This window comes from Acomys minous (assembly GCF_964271855.1).
Source record: "Acomys minous genome assembly, chromosome: 18".
Classification (NCBI taxonomy): Eukaryota; Metazoa; Chordata; class Mammalia; order Rodentia; family Muridae; genus Acomys; species Acomys minous.
Genome location: NC_140501.1, coordinates 36,160,952 through 36,182,529, shown reverse-complemented (window position 1 = coordinate 36,182,529; position 21,578 = coordinate 36,160,952). Strand labels below are relative to the sequence as shown.

At 33.1% G+C, this 21,578-nt stretch overlaps 1 protein-coding gene across 4 annotated transcripts in view; it reads left to right on the top strand.

Moving 5' to 3' along the window:
* PCDH17 (protocadherin 17) overlaps positions 1–21,578 on the top strand; it is a 101,095-nt gene that overhangs the window by 60,947 nt on the left and 18,570 nt on the right. For 3 of the 4 annotated variants that reach the window (XM_084768231.1, XM_084768230.1, XM_084768233.1), the window contains one exon: positions 20,495–20,578. The exons of the other annotated variant lie outside the window; for it this stretch is intronic. In XM_084768231.1, coding sequence (XP_084624357.1) covers positions 20,495–20,578 — 84 coding nt within the window. The remainder of the gene's footprint in view (positions 1–20,494; positions 20,579–21,578) is intronic. 4 annotated transcript variants of the gene reach the window in all.

Here is a 21,578-nt window from a genome sequence, read left to right as displayed (position 1 = left end):
GCTAAGAGCTTTGCTTAATGCCTGGATCTTAATCGCCTTATCCACACATAGGAGAAACACACTGGAGTAATTTTAATTTTTTCTAAACTCTTCAAAATGTGAAAACGGAAAAGTTTTGCCATCGTATGACTAATTCGACAAATTCTATTTGAATTCCACCAGTTATATACTAAATATAGAGAAAGCTTTGACTACACTCATAAAGCAAATCCTTAAATATTCTTTAGGGAAGGAATACACTTGTGCTTTAAAGAGTTTCAGCTATCCTATTGATGCTGTGGAAAATAGTATGACCAAATATGATGATAAAAAGTTAAACATTAAAAATATTGCTCAAATCAAAACATTCCCTCCTTAACAAATTTCCTGAATTAATATAGTAGGTATAGATTTTTTGGATAATAGGTCTTTCTCCTCAACATATAAAGGTTAAAGAGGGAAGAGAAGAATTAAGAAGCCATTAAATCCAGGGAGAGTTGCAGGGAGAAAGAAGGACCATGGTGCTTCTCAATTGTCAGGCTTGAGGAAGACAAGCTATACACTCCTGTTCAACTTTGACAGAGTGAACTTAATGTAGAAATCCTATAGAAAGGAGAATGGATTGTATGCAACTATATGAAAAGTGAGAAAGAACAGTTCTTGCTCAGTGCATTCAGTGATAATACTTGCTAGCTTTTTCTTTTTTCCCCCCCAGAATGAATCATATACATAAGGTTCTCTCTCTCTCTCTCTCTCTCTCTCTCTCTCTCTCTCTATATATATATATATATATATATATATATATATATAACACATCTCTTTTTATATCTGCAATATAATATACTTTTAATAAAATCACTTTAAAAATTTTTTGAATTTTTTAACACTCGATAAAAATTAAAACTTTTCAGGAAACTGAAACAACTTATATTTCTTGAAATTTTCACATACAGAACTAGACCAGTAAACTAAAAAGAATTAAGAAATAAATGCAATTGCAACTCAAAAATCCTGTACTAAAACAATTATTTTAGTTTTAAATGCCCGACCTAACCATCTTCAAGCTGGTTATTATATGTTATTTTCATTATTTGGAAAAAAGGTCTTTCTTCCATATTAGTTCCAGGAACTTCTATATAATTCATTGCAATGATGAAAAGTTTAGAGGATTCTGACTAGAGAGTTCTTTTAGCCCATTTAATAAGTTCAAGATTTAGAGATAGCAGTTTTACAAACTCTCAAAATTACTACAATAATATTCAAAAGCAAATATACCTTATTTATCAAATTAAGTAACTGAAACTAAACCAAGACGGATAAAATTTAATAATATCATGAATTACTAACACATGGAAATGTTCAGTGTGTTCCTGTGGTTATAGAATATGACATTAGAAAAAGACCTGAAGATTCTTATAGTAAGTATGATATAACAATGGCTAATAAACATGAATCCTTTATTATAGCGTTTATATTTGTGATATTAATCATGTCTCCTTTAGCTATGCCTTAGACAGTTTCACAGTAATCCAAGCACAATATGTATACTAATTGCATTACGCCAGCTTTACTGCGTGCCCTTCATTTGACACGGTAACTGCATAACCTTTGAAAATTGTATCCCTTGTGGCTTTTAAATGCAGTATCAACATTTTGGCAGAAGCATTTTGCAGGCATTTAACTTACATGCATTTGAGTTAAAAATTACATCCCAGAGAAATGTCTTTGGTATATGTTTTTATCTACTTTCTCACTGGACGTGTCATTATCTCAAAATTTTGGCTTATTACTTCTCAACGCATTAGTCAGTTGCTTTTCAAAAATCAAGCATAAGACAATGAGAGCTATTACAACTACTCAAATGGTTTAAACCAAAATAATAGTGAACAAAATAAGAGACAGGGGAAATGAGAAAACCTGCTTATTTATTTAAATGAACCTCATGTATTAATCTGTAGCTCTCCAGCTCTGAGAGAAGGATGATCGTGTATAATTATACTAAGCAGTACATTTTTGATCATAAAAAGAATTTTACCATAGCTCAAATTTTTGAGCAAGCCTGAACTTATTGTCAGCCAGTAATTAGTAACTACGTAGTTAAGCCTAACTACAGCAGAAAACAAAACAGGAGCTAGAGAATGAAACGCTCTTCTTTTTAGTTCTCTAGTGATTGGTTTTCTTAATGGAAAAGCTTTTAGCATTTTTGTCTTTATTTTAAAAAATAATACAAGCTAAATTTTTTTCATACAATGATTTCATAGGTTTATACATCAATTAAAAGCTTAATAGCTTTACAGTTAGCCTTACATATTTTCCTTCTGTATGTAGTAGAAGTGAGAAAGTTCAAGGAGAATCTATATAAAAGAAGTTAATTTAATTTTTAACTCACAATTATAGGCCTATTTAGAACAAATATTTGCTACATACAGAAAATTATATTGTTGATAGATTTTTCTCTTTTTCCTCAATAATTATATTAAGATGAGGTGAACTGATAAAGACAGTTGACTGTTTAATTCAAGGCAAAGCTGTGTTTGAATGTGTATAAAACTCTGTTTTGAAAGTACAGTTGAACTTATTAAAATTTAATATGTAAACCAATTTAAATGACTTATAGCTTAATAAATGCCAATGAGAACAGGAAGTTAAAAAGGCTTACAAAATTCAGGAAGATAATTTTAACTTGATAATGTTTCATCGTGGACACTGACAACATTTTCTTTTTATCATTAGTTCTCTGGTATTCAGACATTGATATTTAGCATTGTCACGCATCAAATAAAAATTTCATGCCTATTACTAAATTGGTTTTTATGTGATGAAGAACAAAATGAGGAATATTTAATTTTTCAGCCATTCCCAGAAAGCATGTTCATAATTTTATATGATCTCTACAGAAGTTGATACATTTCCTGATACATTGGCTTAGCAATACTTAATTCCCTTTAAATTCTTTCTATAGTTTAACATATTCTAATGCTTAGTGAATGACAGCACTGATCAATTTACACTGACATAAGACATAAGAAATAAAGCTTTCCTATTAAAGTGAGTTAAGGTACACTATGAACCAGTTCAACTTCTTCTGGCATAATTTAAGTGTTTTCATACATAAAGATGCGACATCTATATCATGAAATTTTAAAATATGTATCACATTTTGTTGGGACACATCTTTCAATCCAATATGAAAAGAGACAACATAAAGTGCCAGACAGAAGACTAAACACAAGATACTTTGTAGTTTAGCATTCTTTCATTTATTTTAAATCAAATACGGCTTTTCCCCCTTTCTCATACCTTTTCAGTATCCTTTTCTATCCTTTTCAAAGGGAGGAAGAAATTGCTCATTTAATGTACCAATCCAGATTATGAAACTAAATCCCATTGTCGAAGTTACTATTTATACCAAAGAACATTATATACACACATAAATACTCATTTAATAATAAAATTTATATAGTATATTTTAAATTTTATTTGTTGTAGCTTGTGTTATAATCAAATGATTTTACATTCATTTATATTATAAGGAGAAACACACATGGGGGGGTTAAGGATTTCTGCAGTTGAAATATAATAACACAAATCTCTCAGTCTTTTAGCCCAAAGGAGTTTGTGAGGAAGTTGGATTGTGCTTTTGATTCTACGTTGCTCATTTCAAAAATGGTAAAGTTACTAGCATTTGACTTCCAGGCATCTAGTTTTTTAATACTAAGAATATTAGTATTATGGAAAGGTAGACAATGCAATGAACATCAATATATTTTCATAATCAATGTTATATCCCATCACAAGATGAAATCATATGTAAGATAGAAAAATTATTAAAGAAAACTTGATATATTACACAAAGTTTAACAGGTACATCAATAATTAAAATGCTACATAATTTCCCTAATGTAATGTTCAATTTTAGGAATGTGATAAATTATAAATCCATACATTTTCATTTATTATTTTTAAGGATCAGTTTATTAATAAGGAGATTCCACATGGGCCAAAGTGAGAATAATTATATATACTTTAGACTTTTATTATTTCAACCCCTATGGTAAGGAGACATAATTATTCATAATAATGATTATTTAATTTAAAAAATCAAATATATTGAAATAAATTTTGATTAGAGGAGATATATAGTTATACAGAATTTTATTTCAGTCAACAATTTTCCTAAATTACATAAGTTTTTTGTGTGATTTTTCTTCTGTACATATAGTCTGTTTTTGAAGTGTGTGTGTGTGTGTGTGTGTGTGTGTGTGTGTGTGTGTGTGTTTGTGTTATTACTGGTTTTGACATAACGGTATTGCTAGAAAAACAAATACAATTATTTAAATATTTTTTATTAAACCTTTTGAACTTCACGTTTTTAGAGTGTCATTCTTCCCATGTAACAGTGCAAGTTATATCTTCAGAGTCTGTAAGCAAAATGTTTATAATGATACTTCCAATTCATAAATTGTGGAACAATCACAGAATGCCTTGCAGCATTGAAAGAAGTGCTTTTAGACCAATTACATTAAAGCTGGCATATGAGAAACTTTGAGATGTACAAGTTGGATATTTTGTAGCCACTATATATATATATAGTAATAGTATGAAATACATAAGGAGGCACAGATTATATCAGGCAGAATGAGAGTTAGCCTAGATTGGACTTAAACTCTGGGCGTGAGCCATCTACCCAAGGACCTGAATCTACAGAGAATCTGTTGCTCTGCCTAGCCTTGATATTTATATTTTATCTAGATTCAAATATATATAACAAAATTATTTCTATCTTGATGTTGTAAAAGTCATTCAGCTGTCAATATGGAAGCAGCGGTATCAAACAAATCACTTCACACATGAAAATCTTAGTTCTTCTGTTGGTCAAAGATGGTGTTTGTTCTGTTTTGTTTAGCTATAATGGAGAGGCTTCATATTTGCGATACTTTTTAGATATAGTATATTTACCATCACAGCTACCTTAAATTCCATGGGTATTGAATATGCAGATATATTTTGAGAATGCAGGCTTTCTGCCAATTATTACATATAGTAGTTTCTTCTATAAGGTAATGTCCAGAAACTGTAACAAAATATCAGTTTAAAGTCAATGTTAACTTTCAAAATATCATCTGTAGAAATCCATTTAATATTCTTCTCAGGCTTTCAAAATAGAGAATACAAGAGTAAGTTATATATATATGTAACATATATAATAATATATTTCCAATTCTCCATAAGAAAACCTTTTCTCCAGAAGCCATCACTTGATTAATGTTTAAAAAATTCTCCTTTGCTTTTCTATTTTATGTAAAGAATAAAAACAGTTATGGTATGCCATAACGTGACTGTTCCATTTTGATGGTCTATTTTTTCCTCAGTCCTCAGAGAGGTTCTATGTAGGCCAGTGCCTGGTGTATGGATGTTTCCTTCTGGAGTTTATTAATCAAGGATCTGAGTCACGTGACAACTCCTGTGTGCCTGAGAAGCTAGGTCAAGATGTTTCCTTAATTCCCTGATGAGGAGTAACAAGATATTGATCTCTTGTGCTACATAGACTGTAATGTAGTGTATTCTTTCTAACTTCCTCACTGTAGAGGTCTACCTTATAAGAAAGAGTCTATTCTGTTACAGTAAGTGAAAGTCACAATGCACTGGAAGTGTTGGAAGTCCTCTACTACCTAAAAAAGAGAAGGAATAAATTTTATTTCTTTTCATAAAGAATTTCAGGTCTAAAGTATGCAGACATGAAGTCTGTGTTATCACCTTCCAATTATTGATAATTAGCTACCAACCATGGTGTCATGTAGGTTGATAAATATTACATAAATGTTTGTCTAAAGGGGCAGATACTATCATATGCACTTTTTAGAATGTCATCTCTCATGTAGCATCATGAACTGAACTCCTTGACTTTGACATGCTGCCAAAGTTCAGATTCCATAGACACCCAGTGAAGGTAAAACTGAGATTAAAGATAAGGGTAAGGAAGAAAACAGAACACAGGGAGAAAGGGGGAAACTAAGAAGAGAAAGGGGACAAGTGGAAAACAAAGGAGGGAAGAATTTTCTTCCTAAGGGTATCGTGTCTTCATTAGAAAAGTTTAAAAGTACTTTAATTTCATCTGTACTACCTGTATCCTCTTCCTCTGTGGCATGGCAAGGGCTTCCTGCCAGGGGGAAGTGATCAAAGCTGGGAACCAGAGTCCGTGTTAGAAGTAGTCCCTACTCCCCATGTGTGGGCCCACACAAAGACTGCTGCCTATCTGCTACATTTGAGCAGAGGCTCTAAGTCAACATCATAAATAGTCTATGGTTGGATAGTTTGGTCTTACAAGTAAGCTTAGTTGTTTATGAGTTAAGGTGTCCTAAGGTCTAGATAGATATCCTAAGGTGATAATGACCAGATATGATAGATATTAATTTGCATTAAAAATTTTAGACTCACCAAGATAGGAAAGATGTTTTATTCAAGGCTGACAAATACAAATAGCCAAAACGCTATGAATGTAACATATATGTAATTCCTGATTGTTTTGTGATTCTTCTTGCTCTAGGTATTATATTGTATATTTATTATATATATATGTATATGGGAAAATGTTTAATAAAAGTTGAAAAAAGCACTTTCATTATTTCAGGGGAAATCAATTTTCAATTAATTGCCTGGTGATAGTCAACCTTTTCTTGAAAAATAAACCTTCTTTTTCTGCATATGAACAGTTATGAAACAATCAGGAAATCCATATGTAAAAATTACACTCAAAATGTTTAGCTTATTTGTATTTGGAAACCCTAAGGAAAATACTATCTATCCTATCGAGGCTAGTGTAAAGATTTGTACCTAAATAATTCTCTATCACATCTTCTATTTATCATATTAAAACATTTTTTAGACCTTAAAACATTTTTGTAAATCCTAAACCACTTAAGCCTAACTGTGAAAGTAGAACTGTCTAGCCTTCAACCCTATCAAAAACCTGAGAAGAAATAAAATTGTGACAAATAGGAAGTGAAGGCCAGCAGCTTCCAAAATTAAGAGATGGCAAAGGCAACTCACGGCTGGTCAGTCACCCATAGAAACAAGCAGCGTTTGCCTATTCAGATTTACTGTAGATAGACAGTGAAGCTTCTTGAATGAACCGATTCCGAGTTAGAAAGTTGTGATGAATTTTAAACATATGACCCTGGGTTGGAAATAACCTTATGTTTCCCAGGCCTCTGCTTGCTATCATGTCCATTATGCACTGGGTGTTCCCCACCCCCTTCGCCCCCAGATAAAATCTGTTGTAACACAGATGTTATTCCCCTGCTCATAAAGAGATGGGGTGCAATGGGTGTTCTATGTAACTGAGCCTCTGCTGGATTTTCTTTTTTAATAAAAGAGTAGATAATGGAGCAGAAAACCCAAATCCTCACTAAATCCACAAAGTGCTCATGCATAGCGAGGTTATGTACATATTTAGACTTAGGATCTCTTTTGAAATCCAGATCTAATATCAACTGGCTTCTCTGTCAAGATGTACTTCAGTTCTGCAGATATACAGGAGAGGAATGGGTAAACTCTGTAACTCTGTTAAGTCGATGCTGATGGAAGGAGTTTTGCTGGAAAAAAGGAATAAAGGTTGATTTGTGTTTCTGCTACCTTGTCTTTTAGGCAACAGACAATAGAGAACTAATAGAAAATAATGATTATTTTGGTTGTTAAAAACAGGGAAAACTTGCAAAAGGCATATTCCTTAAATATAATTGTGCCTTTATATGCTCAAAAAATTTTAAATCTTTATAAATTACCATATGTTAGATATAACATTTAAAAATGATTGAATAAAAAACACACTCTTATTTTTTACAGAAAATGTTAGTTATTTCAAATGGAAATACAGATTTAAAATTTTGCAAAGAACAATTTAAAAAATTAGTATCCTTGTTTTAGATTCCTTTTAGTTAATATTTGCACCATATCTAAAGGTATATCCTGTAAAAGTTTATATATTTCACAGTGTTAACAGTGAAGTAAGTATATTTTTGTCAGTAGCACTGGATAAAAGATGTTAATGATTCTCTTTTTCAAACTAGACACATGATTTTACACATCTTGGATATTGACAATAGAAATTATAAGAATATTACACATTGAAAAGTCACAGTGAATATAAAGCCTGTTCCCTTCTCTTTAAAGAGCAGAGAAGCTGCTGAGGTGTCTGATAGATGGAGTCAAACACAAAGGCTAACACCAAGAAGGTGCACTTCCAACCGTCCCACAGCCAGGTGACTGGCACCAACAAACTGACAGATGCCCAATTGGTTTGTCTGGTGTAATTTTTAAATTATTTTGGATTTTTAAGTAGACTTAAGGAAACTATTAGGAAACTAAAGCATGTTATCATATGCTTTTCCTAAGGGAGGAATTTGATATTTAGAGACAATCTATGCATTGTTATACCTAATTTCATTTCTTAATGCCGCTCTTGACACTGAACTGCACTGGAAAGTAAGGGAAAAGCTCATGTGTTCGGGCTAAGATGCAACTCTTTCTAGCCAATGGGTATAAGAAACAACTCTTTTTTGCTTTTGTACTTTTGTACAATTACTAATGTAAGAGATTGAATTAGAAAGTATTCACATAATCACTTTGTGCTAGAAGCTTAAACTGATTTTTCTTCTTGCTGACATACTAGGATGTTTTAAGCTGTTATTTAAGAGTCACATTAATATGTTTTACACCCAATGGCATGACTCACATATAAGATCACAACACAACAATGTGTTGATTTTTCTAAAAAAGTGAATATGCTAAATATTAAGAAGATTAGTGATTATATATACAGCATGAAGAGTTCTCAATTCACACTCTATGCTAAGTCAGCTTGTATTGTCATGTTTCTAACAAAAGTTAGCTGTAACACCCCATGAAATACTTCCTAATTAAGAATGACTCAATTAAATCATAAGTAAGAATATAGTCATGTTTAAGGCAAAGTCAGTTTTTCTTGAAAGAAACTATGATGCAAATATTAGAATGCAGTATTATCCTTTTAATATTTTGCAACTCCTAACAAAAATGACTATGTTGAGTGCAACAAAGTATTGGAATAGGGTAAAAAGAATTCACAGAACATGAGCTCCTATTCTGGTGACAGTATGTTAAATAAATTTCAATTGCCTTTAGTGTCAAATAGGCCAGAATTTTAATTCCTGTCCTCATTGTTCCTTCAAATGTGTTAAGACATACTTCAGCATCTTAGCAATTCTTTAGTGGCTTCTGTAGGACACCATACCACACCAAGGGGCAAGAGGATACCTTTGCAGCTATTAAAAAGTAGTAAGACATTAGAGCATGATTTTGTATAAAGATATTTTATCAAATGCCTAAATTTTTCATACCTTGTCCAAAATAAAAATATTCTGCATTGATTGAATTCCTTGCATGAGTACACACACACACACACACACACACACACACACACACACACACACACACACACATACCACGCATATAAACTATTTATAAATATCTATAGTATGTAGAGTGCTTTGTTATTAACTAAAGATTCTTTGTGTGCTGATCTTAAATGATATTCTTCGAAAATATTCTGGCAGTAAAACTGTCCTCTTAACCATGTGGGGAAAGTGATACAGACAAGTTTAGATGACGTTTCTAGCTTAAGGCAAAAATCAGAAATCAGTCATCGGAGCTTTACAAAATTGTACTGCTTTTTTTTTTCATCTATCTGGGAAACTGCTATTATGAACCCTTGACAGTTTTTGTTTGTTTGTTTGTGTTTCTGAAAAACACAAAATAAATCACATTATAGTTTTCCTGATTTGAATTATGCACTTTCAATCCCACGTAGTAAAATGAATTTACCTACTGTGCATAAATCAATGAGCACTGAAACCTACTCTGAATATCCACACGTGGCTTTTCCCACTCTGAGCTGGATTCATTCATGCACAGAGTTCTGAAAATCAGGGATGGTATCATACACATAGATAAAGCAGGCTTTTGGAGCTAAAAACTCAACTGAGCAGTCATAAATCCACATCAGGAAAAAAGAAAACCAGCTTCAGCATCACATGGAACATCAGAATAAAACCTCCGTGAACTATTACACACTTAAAGCTAAAAGAACAAATAGGTGATAATATTAGCCTTGACATCTCTACCCCTAACTAGGCTCCATTCCATGTAAACAAAGCTATACCCTGACAACCTCTTAGCTCCAGGCTCAGACCTGAAGTATTAGAGATAATGGCAGAATTATTAGATTAGCTGTTGCCAGGATCGCTCCGTGTCCTAGCTAATCACTAGCTGTGGTAAATCTGAGTGACTTCAGACTGTTACTGTTATGTCTGTACATTCCCTTAAAGGCATTGATGTTATGTCAAAGAGATGTTTGGAAGTTTATATAAACTTCCATTACGTTCCATTGATTTGTGTTTTTAAAGTTTGCGCACATAAAACAATCCATACTTCTGTTTTCTCTTTTTCTAAATTAGGGGTGGGGGAGATGGAGAAATCTAATAATTTCCTGCCTTTAAGAGCATATTCTCTCAGCTCTTTCTGTAATTTTGATTATCGATCTGTCTTTCTTTGATTATAAAATGTGTGCCGCAGGAATTCTTTCACTATTTGCACATTGTATTTCCTTTTTCATTTCAAGTGCTTAATTTCAGCCTCTTTGCATATTTCATGTTGTTCTCACTCTGCATCTAGTGTCTTTTTCTCAGCTTTAATATGTGCTGTGCTTTCCTTGCTTACCTATTGATTAGATTTTTTTGTCACACATTTATTGTTACATTTTGTAATTTTTAATTTATCTTAAAATACATAATTAGGTTAATTTTTATATAATTATTCTTACCATGTCACTGGTTTTGTTTATATTTGTTACCCAACAAAGGCTTTTTGTTTCACTTTTCCCTATGTACCTAGATGGAAATGCTGGTCAACTCATTTGAAATTGTTTTCCCTTTTAAAAGTTAAATTTCATTTTATTATACATAAAAGAAATATTGAGATTATTAGTCTCAAATGAAACTTAGGGTTTTTTTTATTACATTTTCATTTTATAAAAAGGTTGATAATCTACTTTATCTTTGCCTTAGGACAGAGATATCATGTGCTACAACCACATTAGAAAACCTCTATACCTGTTAACCAGGCATGGCTTTTAAACACCTAACTTTTTAAATTTTACTGGTTTCAACAAAGCATTATGCATACACCTTGTTTTAGGTTACTGCACTGAAGTGAACCAAAGGGGGACATACAGAAGTTAACGGTGGTCAGTGTAAAGAAGAGTCAGGAGAACAAGTTTTGTTTTCCCTTTAACTAACCTGAACTCAATGTTCTTATCTGGAAAATAGGCATTCTATTACATTACATCAAAAGCTGCCTCTTCTTGATAAAACATGAACAATCACACTTTCCCTCTGAGATTCAAACAAACAATAGCTTCAAAGGATGAGACTTAGATAGGTATATTTGTTTTAAGAGACTGAAAAAAGTACATAGTAGAAATGAATATTTACACCTTTTTTTTTGGAACTTTGTTGACATTAACCAAGCATGTGTGGAAAATATATAATAAATCCTTATCTAAAAATATCATTCTCTGTATGGGAAAATCCATCCTGTCATAAAAAGTTGATGTAGATAAACTAATACATCTCAGTGAAAACAATTCTGAAGGTAGGAGTTGAACCACAAAATTTAATTAAAAAGTAAATACTATGTCCCTTTTTTGTTTTGCCATTTCATTGAGTTTCTTAAATGACATGCAGATAATGAATTTTATATTGAAGTAAAACACATCTCTTTCATAATTTTCTTTCAGAACTGAAGTCTTACTGAATTCATTTTTTAAAAACTCGATTATGCTACTAAACATGTTGTTAGAAAGAACAGCTAGCATTGTCTTTCACACTTTACCAAATTTCATTGTTATAGTATGTTGTTTTTCTACTGCCTGTTTTAAATATTAAAAGAGGGCGGAGAACAAACATCTCATAGTAAAAACTGACACATATTTTAAACTTCTTCGGCTTCTCTATTTTGTGTGGCCCTTATCAAATGCATTTCCCATTCTTATACTTTTCAGGTTTCCTTTCCTGTCAATCATTTTTGACAATTAGACATTTATTCATTCCTTATTTTTAATAATTTTTGTGAAAACAATGGCTTACACTCAGCTAGGGTTATCTGATTTATCCTGTATTCGCATTGATATGCCATTCTTCCTGTGGCCTGCTAAATTAATACTAGATATCACCCAATTCCAACCTGAGGGCTCTGAGAGATGAGTTTATTTCTTCAATACAAGCAAGTGACAATGAATTTCCCCATTTTATAAATAAGAAGATAAAGTAATATAGAGCTTTTGGGATTCCATCAAGAACACGTGGAGTAAAACTTTGAACCTAGTTAAATTCCACCTGCTTTTCTCTAATACTTTATCTCTAATATTTTATCAAACTTTTACTAAATATTTTTGCATATGCATTTATATTATTACACATATATAAACTACAAGAGAACCACAAAAAACATATATATGTATATATATTATATTATATTATATTATATTATATTATATTATATTATATTATATTCATAGTGTTTTGGCTATTTGTATTTGGCAGCCTTAAAGAAAACATCTTTCTTATCATGGTGAATCTAAAATTCTGAATGAAAACAAATATCTCATTATCATCTTAAAACATCTATCTAGACCTAAACACATCTTAAGATTAATTCTAAATCTGAACTACCAGGTCTTCAACCCCATCAGAGACTTGAGAAGGAATAAAATTAATTACCTGAGTATACAAGGAGTGATGGTTAGCAGTTTCCCAAATGAGAAGACAACAGAGATGGCTTGCTGCCTGAACAGTCACCCAGAATTCTCTATAACATTTGAGCATCACCATCTTCAGCCTCTGGCCCAACATTTCTGACAGACATATTTGTGAGTCAGGAAGGAACTATTAATGACTTGCTTACACTGTCTTGGCAGAGTTTGGCCATCAATTCTGCTTGCATCCAAGCTTGTCAGTTTTCAGGAAGAATTCTGTCTGTGGTAGAAACAAGAACATTTTTCCCAGTGGCTTGTTGGCCATGTTTGAAGCCACCTTCATAAGGAGGTTTTTCCATGCTCATCATCTTCCTTGAGGTAGGCTGGGTGTTGCCAGGAGTTAATCTGTCTCATTCCAAATGTATCTAAAATTTATTTAGTCATATGAGCTAAAATATAGGAGTCTAAAGCCTCAAGAATCTTCATTATATACTGTAAGAATTCAACAATATTCAATGCATCTGCATGTGAGAGAAAAAGCAACTTTGACTTTCAGGTGACTCATATACACTAAATAGAAAGACCAGTGAGGTCCAAATATGAATGAACAACATTCATTCAAATATATGACACCAATGCACCAGATATATGTGATCCTCATGGACTAATCATAAATATTCCATATGCACCAAATTTCAATAAGCTACATGAAACAAATATATGGACTCATGTGTAGCAAATATAAATGTTAGAGCTGCATTAAATACAAGTAAGGTACATGGATACATAAAAGAATGCTCTTTTGCTTTACATGTCCTTTTCATATCCCAAGCCCTTGGTGTTGGCTGCCTATTTACAGTGTGGCAGACAGGCAAATCTATTGGAAATGACACAGCTATGGACACTACAGGTTCCCTCACGATGTTGGACTTTTTTTTCTACTTTTCCTACAGAAATGTGTGTAAGAAAGTGCACATGAATATATGTGTGTGTTCTGCCCATCTCCATTTTTTCTCTCTTCAGTTTAATTTTACCACAGTTTCATAATTGGAAGAATCAACCCATGTTTAGAAGGCTCAGCCTTTGTTATCTCAGAGGAAGGATAGCAGGCTACCAAGAAGAGACTTGATGCACTATGAGCATTTACAGGGGGAAGAGGCCCCCCTCAGTCACAGTCATAAGGAAAGGGAGAAAGGGGAAAATGGGAGGGAGGGAGGCATGGGAGGATACAAGGATGGGATAACAATTGAGATTTAATATGAATAAATTTATAAAATAAAAAAAAGAAAAAAAAGAGAAAATGCTCAGCCTTTTAAAGAACATATACCTGTTGGCCAAGAGGTTAATTTGAAAATTCAACAAAGGTAGATATTTTTCTTTGATAGGGCTACCAACATTCAACAAAGGTAGATTTTTTTTCTTTGTTAGGTCTATCAACTTTTAAAATACCAATTTGATTTAAGGTACAATTTGATCAGTGCATGTTTAAGCCCAACACTGTAGTACCTATGTGTTGCTTGACTGAAAATAAAGGCTTCATTGAGGTAAATGCTTTGGGTTTCACAAGTTACAAAAGTTCTAAGGACAGGCTAATAAAACCTACACTATTTCACTGTTCTTTGTTATTAGGATTTACTTTATTATCTCGAGCTAGTTAGAATACTGTATTTAGCATTCTAATTTAACTACAGTCTGAATTTAGCATGCTTTTAAAAACTAATCTATAAGCCTATTTAACATTCACTTTATACATAGTAAAATATTTTATTATGTATTAAAAATGCACTTAAATTACAAAAGCAGAATAATGAACACTATTCAGAAAATAATCCTTCTCTGATTGTGGAATATCTATAAAGTTTCTATGTTTGATCATGTAACTTAGCATTGTTTGCTTTCTCTCTTATTATGAAAGCTGGTGTAAATATTTTTCACTTACAGTTATTGCTATTGTTATACAGTTAGAGAAATTCACAACGAAAACTTCAAATAAGATTTGTTTCTGACCTTGGTGGATATATTTTTATCCATAGGTACCTGATCTCTGATTTCAAGACTAAACAAATGAGAATTTAGTTATATGTGTTTGTAGTATCTGAAATTTAATCTGAACTTTTCAATGTGACATTTTGTTTTGAGATAAAGATGAAAGGGTTTCAGTAATTTCTTCTTACTTCGTAGCCATTGTCAAGGACAATAATGATTACATGGCTTTTTATGTCTTCCTGACTTTCTAGAAAGTATTACAGATAACAAAATCTGCTCACTAAAGCAGCCTAGTGGACAAAAGAAATTCTGTAAAAAACCAAAAACATTTTAAGCATTTTAAACATTATAATCTATAACCTTAGATTATAGTTGCTATAATGCAAATTTTTATTTTATTTATTTTAAAAACATATTGCAAAATTTTAAATCTAACTTTCCATTATATTCTGGGTCATTGCAATAATTAATAGACAAATATTAGATATAATTTAATATCAATTCTTTATTGTAAAACATGGCCTCAGTGATTTAAATCCCTATTCACAAACTACTGAAATAAAAGATGTAGACAGAGTCCTTAGAAAAAAACCTTATATGAAGTGAAGTTGCAGAGGTAACTTAATATGCTATAGTAAAGTGGGCTTTGAGTAATCACATAAGGACACTGCTATCATGTGGTAGAATCATTCTACTATGAACAGTAGCATTAAACAGGAGTCACATTTTATTGCATGCATGTGTTAAATACTATTTTGTGGATGCTAGAGATTGACCAGCAGTTAAGAGAGCTAATTGCTCTTGCACAGAACCATAGTTCAGTTCTCAGCACGCAAATGGTGCCTCACAAGTGCCAGTAACTACAACGCCATGAGTCATGATATCCTGTTCTGGCTTCTACATCGACCTGTGTGCTCACGATGCACACAAACTTACATAAGCACGTACACATGCAGTTAAAAATAACAAGAGCACAAGTAAGTGAATATTTAAATTCTGTGATTACATTTCAAACATCACTGGGTTCAATCACTTAAAGGAGTATTATATAACTTTATCAACTGATAATTAGTTCTGAGACTCTCTGTACTTACTAGGGCAGATGAATATTATATGTAGATTTGTAATAAAATAATATGTTTCACTTTAGTTCACAACTGACTGGAAGATTTAACTCGATTTTTAAAAGTTAAGTATATTTCTTGACAAATTCATACATGTATGTAAGTACTGTGGTTAAAGTCATTCACGACCTCCTCGATTCCCCTCCCCCATTTGGCAACACCATCCTTACAAGTCCCTTCCAGCTTTCCTATATTATTGTTTAGTTTTAAAACTTTATTTTTTGCCATTTTATCTTTTTTCTTTTCACAGAATCTATTAAAGTTCGGTATATATGAGGAAAAACTCTATGGTAATACATTTAGATATATATTCAAGAAGAAATAGTCTAGATAATAAATTGGCTTAGTAAGATCCAGGGCTATTGGTTCAATAGAAGGAAACAGTACTTTCCAGACAAGATAGGGTAGACCCATATTGGAACTCATTGAGACTGTGATAGAAATCACAAGACCTGAACAAACTCAAGCTAGACAAAGCGACGGCATAGACAAAGAGAAGTGGAAACAAAAGGTCCACACTGAGCCAAGATGCGATTTGCAATCAATAGATGCTTTGGGAGAGAAAACAACACTTTCCAAAGGAGGGGCACTGTATGTATCAACCACATCTCAGGCCAAGGCAACATGCTCCGGAGTAGTTAGCCAATATAAAATGGTCTCCGTGTTTCTTAGAAGTTTCTTTCACCTTTTGTTTCTATTTTGCTTTTTTAAATAGAGAATAAGACATTGTTTTTGGTGGGTAGAGGGGCAGGACCTGAGAGGAGTTGGCGACTAGAAAGAACATTGCAAATATATATTGCATAAATCATAAAAGATTAGTGTCTAGCCGTTGAGTGGAGAGTGAGATCTGACTCTCACATACTCTGGTGCTCCTTTTCTGACCATGTCCCCTGGGTGGGGAGGCCTGGCGGCACTCAGAGGAAGGATAGCAGGTTACTAAGAAGAGACTCGATACTCTAAGAGCATATCTAGGGGGAGGAGGTCTCCCTCAATCACAGACATAGGGGAGGGGAGAAGGGGGAAAGTTGGAGGGAGGGAGGAATGGGAGGAAACAGGGGAGGGGCCAACAATCGAGATGTAATATGAATAAATTAATAATAAAAAAGATAGTACATTTAAAAAAAAGATTAGTGTCTTAGTTGTTGTAGTTGTTAATAAAAATAACCACACCTAGGTGTACAAATATCTTTAGTTACAAATTTTATTTAATAATGCAGGGCAAAGAAACACCTTAAGAGAAGCTGTCCCTTCTTGGGGAACTAGAGATGTGCTGTCCTTTCCAGAAATTTCAAACAGAATATCAGAAAAAAAGGGAATTTTCAGTAGTCTTAAGAAACAGCAAGCAAAAGCAGCCAGTAGTGTGTAGATATTTTAAGAAGGGATCTTAGTAAGCCTCCTGGACTTTGTGGTTGCACCTACTGAGTCCATCCTGAAACTGAAAATAGTGTATGTGAGCATAACTTAATTCATCTTACCTACTGGTCATCTTTGCTAAGCAGCATTGTCTTGCCTTTTACCATGGACTTCCCCTATAGTTAAGTGGCTGAACGGGAGCTGTGAGTCCTTAAGAGAACATCAGAACATGTATCATTTTCACAAAAAGATGAAAATATAGAAAAGTGCTTTTTACTGGAATCATGTTAGTTTTTCATTCTCATAAAGTCAAAGAGTCCTAAGTTGAATAATCATAAGTTGGAGACAATCTCTAAGTCAATGTGTTTGTGTGATTTCAGAAAAAAAGATTAACTTTTCATTTGTTGTGTCTGGTCTTATAATTGGTGGTATCAGTTTTGAGTAGCATGCATTCATAACTCTTTGGCCAAAGGATATGGGAATCATTGCATAGGAAAAATACACTTACTTTAGATTTGTCATCTTTTAATTTTGCAGTACCTAAATATTTATTTGTACCTAATTGTATCATTTCCCTTTCTACAAATATTTTTCATTCTTTCTTTAATGACTTGATTTTTCTTTTGATAGGGGCAGTATTAGTTTACAAGGGCTGCTGTAGCAAAGTGTTGGTTATCTTTTTTTAAAAATACATTTTAATAATTTATTCATATTACATCTCATTCTTATCCCATCCCTTGTATCCTCCCATTCCTCCCTCCTTCCCATTTTCCCCTCACTCCCTTCCCCTATGACTGTGACTGAGGGGGACCTCTTCCCACTGTATGCTTATAGGGTATCGAGTCTCTTCTTCATAGCCTGCTATCCTTCTTCTGAGTACCACCAGGCCTCCCCATCCAGGGGACGTGGTCAAATATGTATACTCACTTATATCTGGACACTAGCCAAAGGGGCATGTCCAATGAAAGTCTTCACTCACCAGGGAAGTGGAACAGAGAGGAGGACATCCTGTTGGGACTCTAGGTGAGAGAAGCATGTGAGAATGGGGAAGTAGAAGGATCCAGAGGATTCTAGAAACCTACAAGAAGGACATTATGATGGGCAGATCTGGGCCCATGGGTCCTGCTCAAACTATGGCACCAGCCAAGGACAATACATGCAGTAAACTTTGAACTCCTACCCATATCTACCCAATGGACGGTACTGGTTATCTTAAAACAAGTTTGTAAGATGTCAAAGAACCAGAGACTATACCTACAAAATTAAGGAACTAGTTGGGCCATAATCTTTCAGACACTCTTTCTTGTTTCTTCCTAGTTTCTGGTGGTTATCAGCAATCTCAGATCTACTTCTAATGTCTGCTCCCATGGTTCCTCTGAGATCTCTCTGCCTATGTGCCTGCTTTGCCTTCTTATGACAATTTTTGTATTAGACAAACTTTAACCCAGTATCACTACATCTCAGAGAATTTCATCCACACAGACCCTATTTCTGAATATGTTCCTATGATCTAGTACTGAGTGAAAATGAATTTGAAGGACTTTTTTTGAACTCAGTGTGCAGCCGTAGACTCACTGAATTTTGCTAATTGAAGTTGGTCTATACTTTATGCAGCTCTACTTATGCTATTGTAAAACTATACAGTACTTTGACTTTATCTAAAATGCATTATGCATTAGATATTGACTGGTGAGTCATCAGTTAGAAAACAAGTTCATTTTCTGGTTCATAGCATTAAAATATAAGGAAACTGAACCATATACAGAAATGTTACTATTTCTAATAGTAGTTAAAATTAATGAATGTCACAGACTTCACACATTTCCTTTTATGTTTATATTAGAAGTAATTCTAATATCCTTTCAAAATTTTAAGGTGATAATTGCAATGAAAATACTTTGATACTGACATTATTCTGTAGATTTTATGTTTCTTTTACTGTAATGAATGTCACATGTATACATGTGATTGAGGAAGACTTCAGATGTCCCATTTATTGTTGAAGCTGTGCTTTAAGAGTAGGAGAAAAACACATAAATTAAACATGAAATGGGCAGGGGGTAGAGGAGAATAATGAAATATGTATAGAGCAACAATGACAAAATGGTTGAGCTCTTAGGAACTACTCAACAAGCTTTACCTTAGAGTCTGCCTATTCTCACTCCAAGGGAGGGGCAGCCACAGATGTGAAGTTAGTCATGAAGCTAAGAAAATGAGACTGTTTTAAAAAATGAGGTTACCTTTGCTCACCAGCAGGCATTTATTTTTCCTTTTTGGTTTCTGGCAGGCCTTTTAGGCAGCAATTGATTCTGCATCTTCATTGCGCATTTCAGTAATACAAATGCAAAACAGAATGTTCTTTTTTCTTTTCTTTGTTCTAGGAAGTAGATCAATTATACACGCCCATGATATACCTAAGTCAGAGGCTTATAAAACAAAAGGAAAAATATCAAAGAGAAAAATGTTTTATTTCAGTAAATTTGTATTGTTATTCTTTTCACATTTAACTAAAAGTTACAATCAAAATTTATACATATGTAATTTAAGTATTATATCATATTATGTTATATATTTTGGCTCAAAGAGATATTCATTGCAAATTACAACTATGTAGTTGATCATTTCTCAGCCTTTTGGTTAAGATCAAATGTAAAAATATATAGTTGATATTATAAATAAATATATTTTATATATTTGAGAATATAGATTATTGTATTGATGGATAACAATTATTAAAGTAAATACATAGTTAAATATTAATTCACCAGTAAAAAACTAAATTATATATAATAAATGTTTGGACTTCAGACAATCTGTACTATATAACTAATATTTAGGATTCAGGGAATATTGTGACTAAGACTTGCTGTCTGGGTGAGTTACAGAAGAGCTTGGGCTTTAATTTTTAGTTACTTGCTGGTTTGCATCTTCTATTCATTCAGGTAGAAAATTATTTATCTGAACAAATGGACATATCATTGTACTGATAAAGTTCTCCATTGACTTAGAGTTACTGGCAGATACTTTGTACTCTTTCCATCTCACTGAAATGAAAATCTCCTTTAAAGTAAATTTTCATAGGAAGACAATGTCTTATGTAACTGAGGAATTGTCAAATGACGATAGCTTTTTAGGAATTGATTATTCTTTGGAATATAATTTTAAAAAATCAAATAGATAAGGAAGGATTCATAATTCAGTTGGCCCTTTTTGTCCCACTTGGTCTTTCTATTTGTTAACTAAAAATATTTTATTTTTCAAGCATTCCCGACTTTGCTTTCCTTTGCTATCCTCACCCTACACACCATCACTACTAGACTTCAATCTGTTGATCCGCTTCCTCCAGGTGAGCAATTTCTTCATCTGCTAGCTTTCTTCTCTGTGATCCGAATTTTACTTGTAAGATGGTGGCATTCATGTGACTGTGCATTTGCCATGCAGAAAGGGGGACCTTATTTCGTTAAAGGAAAAATTGTAGTTATGTGCTGCTAATACCACATTGGCCTTACTAGTACTTCAGGAAGAGTTGTATTTACGGTGGAGTTGAGGCAAGAATAAGAGTAATGTGTGAAATCAGGATTTCTGTTGCTAATTGTACGTACTTAGATGAGTTTAGTGGGCCATTGGCAGTTATATATAGGTAAAGTCTACAGGTCACATTGTAAGCAGGATAAGATTTGACCAGGGAAGAAATTGATGTACTGGAGTAGTTTGTATGGCAAAGAGAGACTTGAATGTTGTGTACTAGGTCTAGAATGAAGGACTTCACTGTCACAGTACGAAGAACTCTGTTTTCCAAGTCCCTGAATTCTTCTGTCTTTTTGCAGGTCATCTTAGATAAGGTTTCTTTTATGAGAACTTATTAGAGGTTTTCTATGTACTGCTTTAAAAAACTCTTTACACATCACTCTAGTATGAATTCCTAGAGGCAGAGCAGAGCCTAATTCATATGAATTTTAATAGCTGGCAGAGCACAACATCACAATCCTCTGAAGATGAGGCAATTTGTCGATATATTCTAATCCTTGAGCATACTCCGGATGTAATGTAGATAATCTGAGCACACTGAGGTTTGATATAGCTGGTCTTGCTGAGTGAAAAGTAGGAAGGGGCATAGGAAGAAGTCTTAGCTTGCCATAGTATAATATATATGTGTGTGTGTGTCTGGATTTGTAAAGTCTTGGTTTGAATCATTTGAATGCATTTTATATTTGATCGCCCTCTGAGTAGTTTAATCTCTGCATACAGGAAAGCCACATCATTGGAGAAAATGATTATATCAGGCTGTTGCTGTGCTGAAAAATATGAAAGTATACTCCAGCAATCTACAAATCACTGTTACAGTT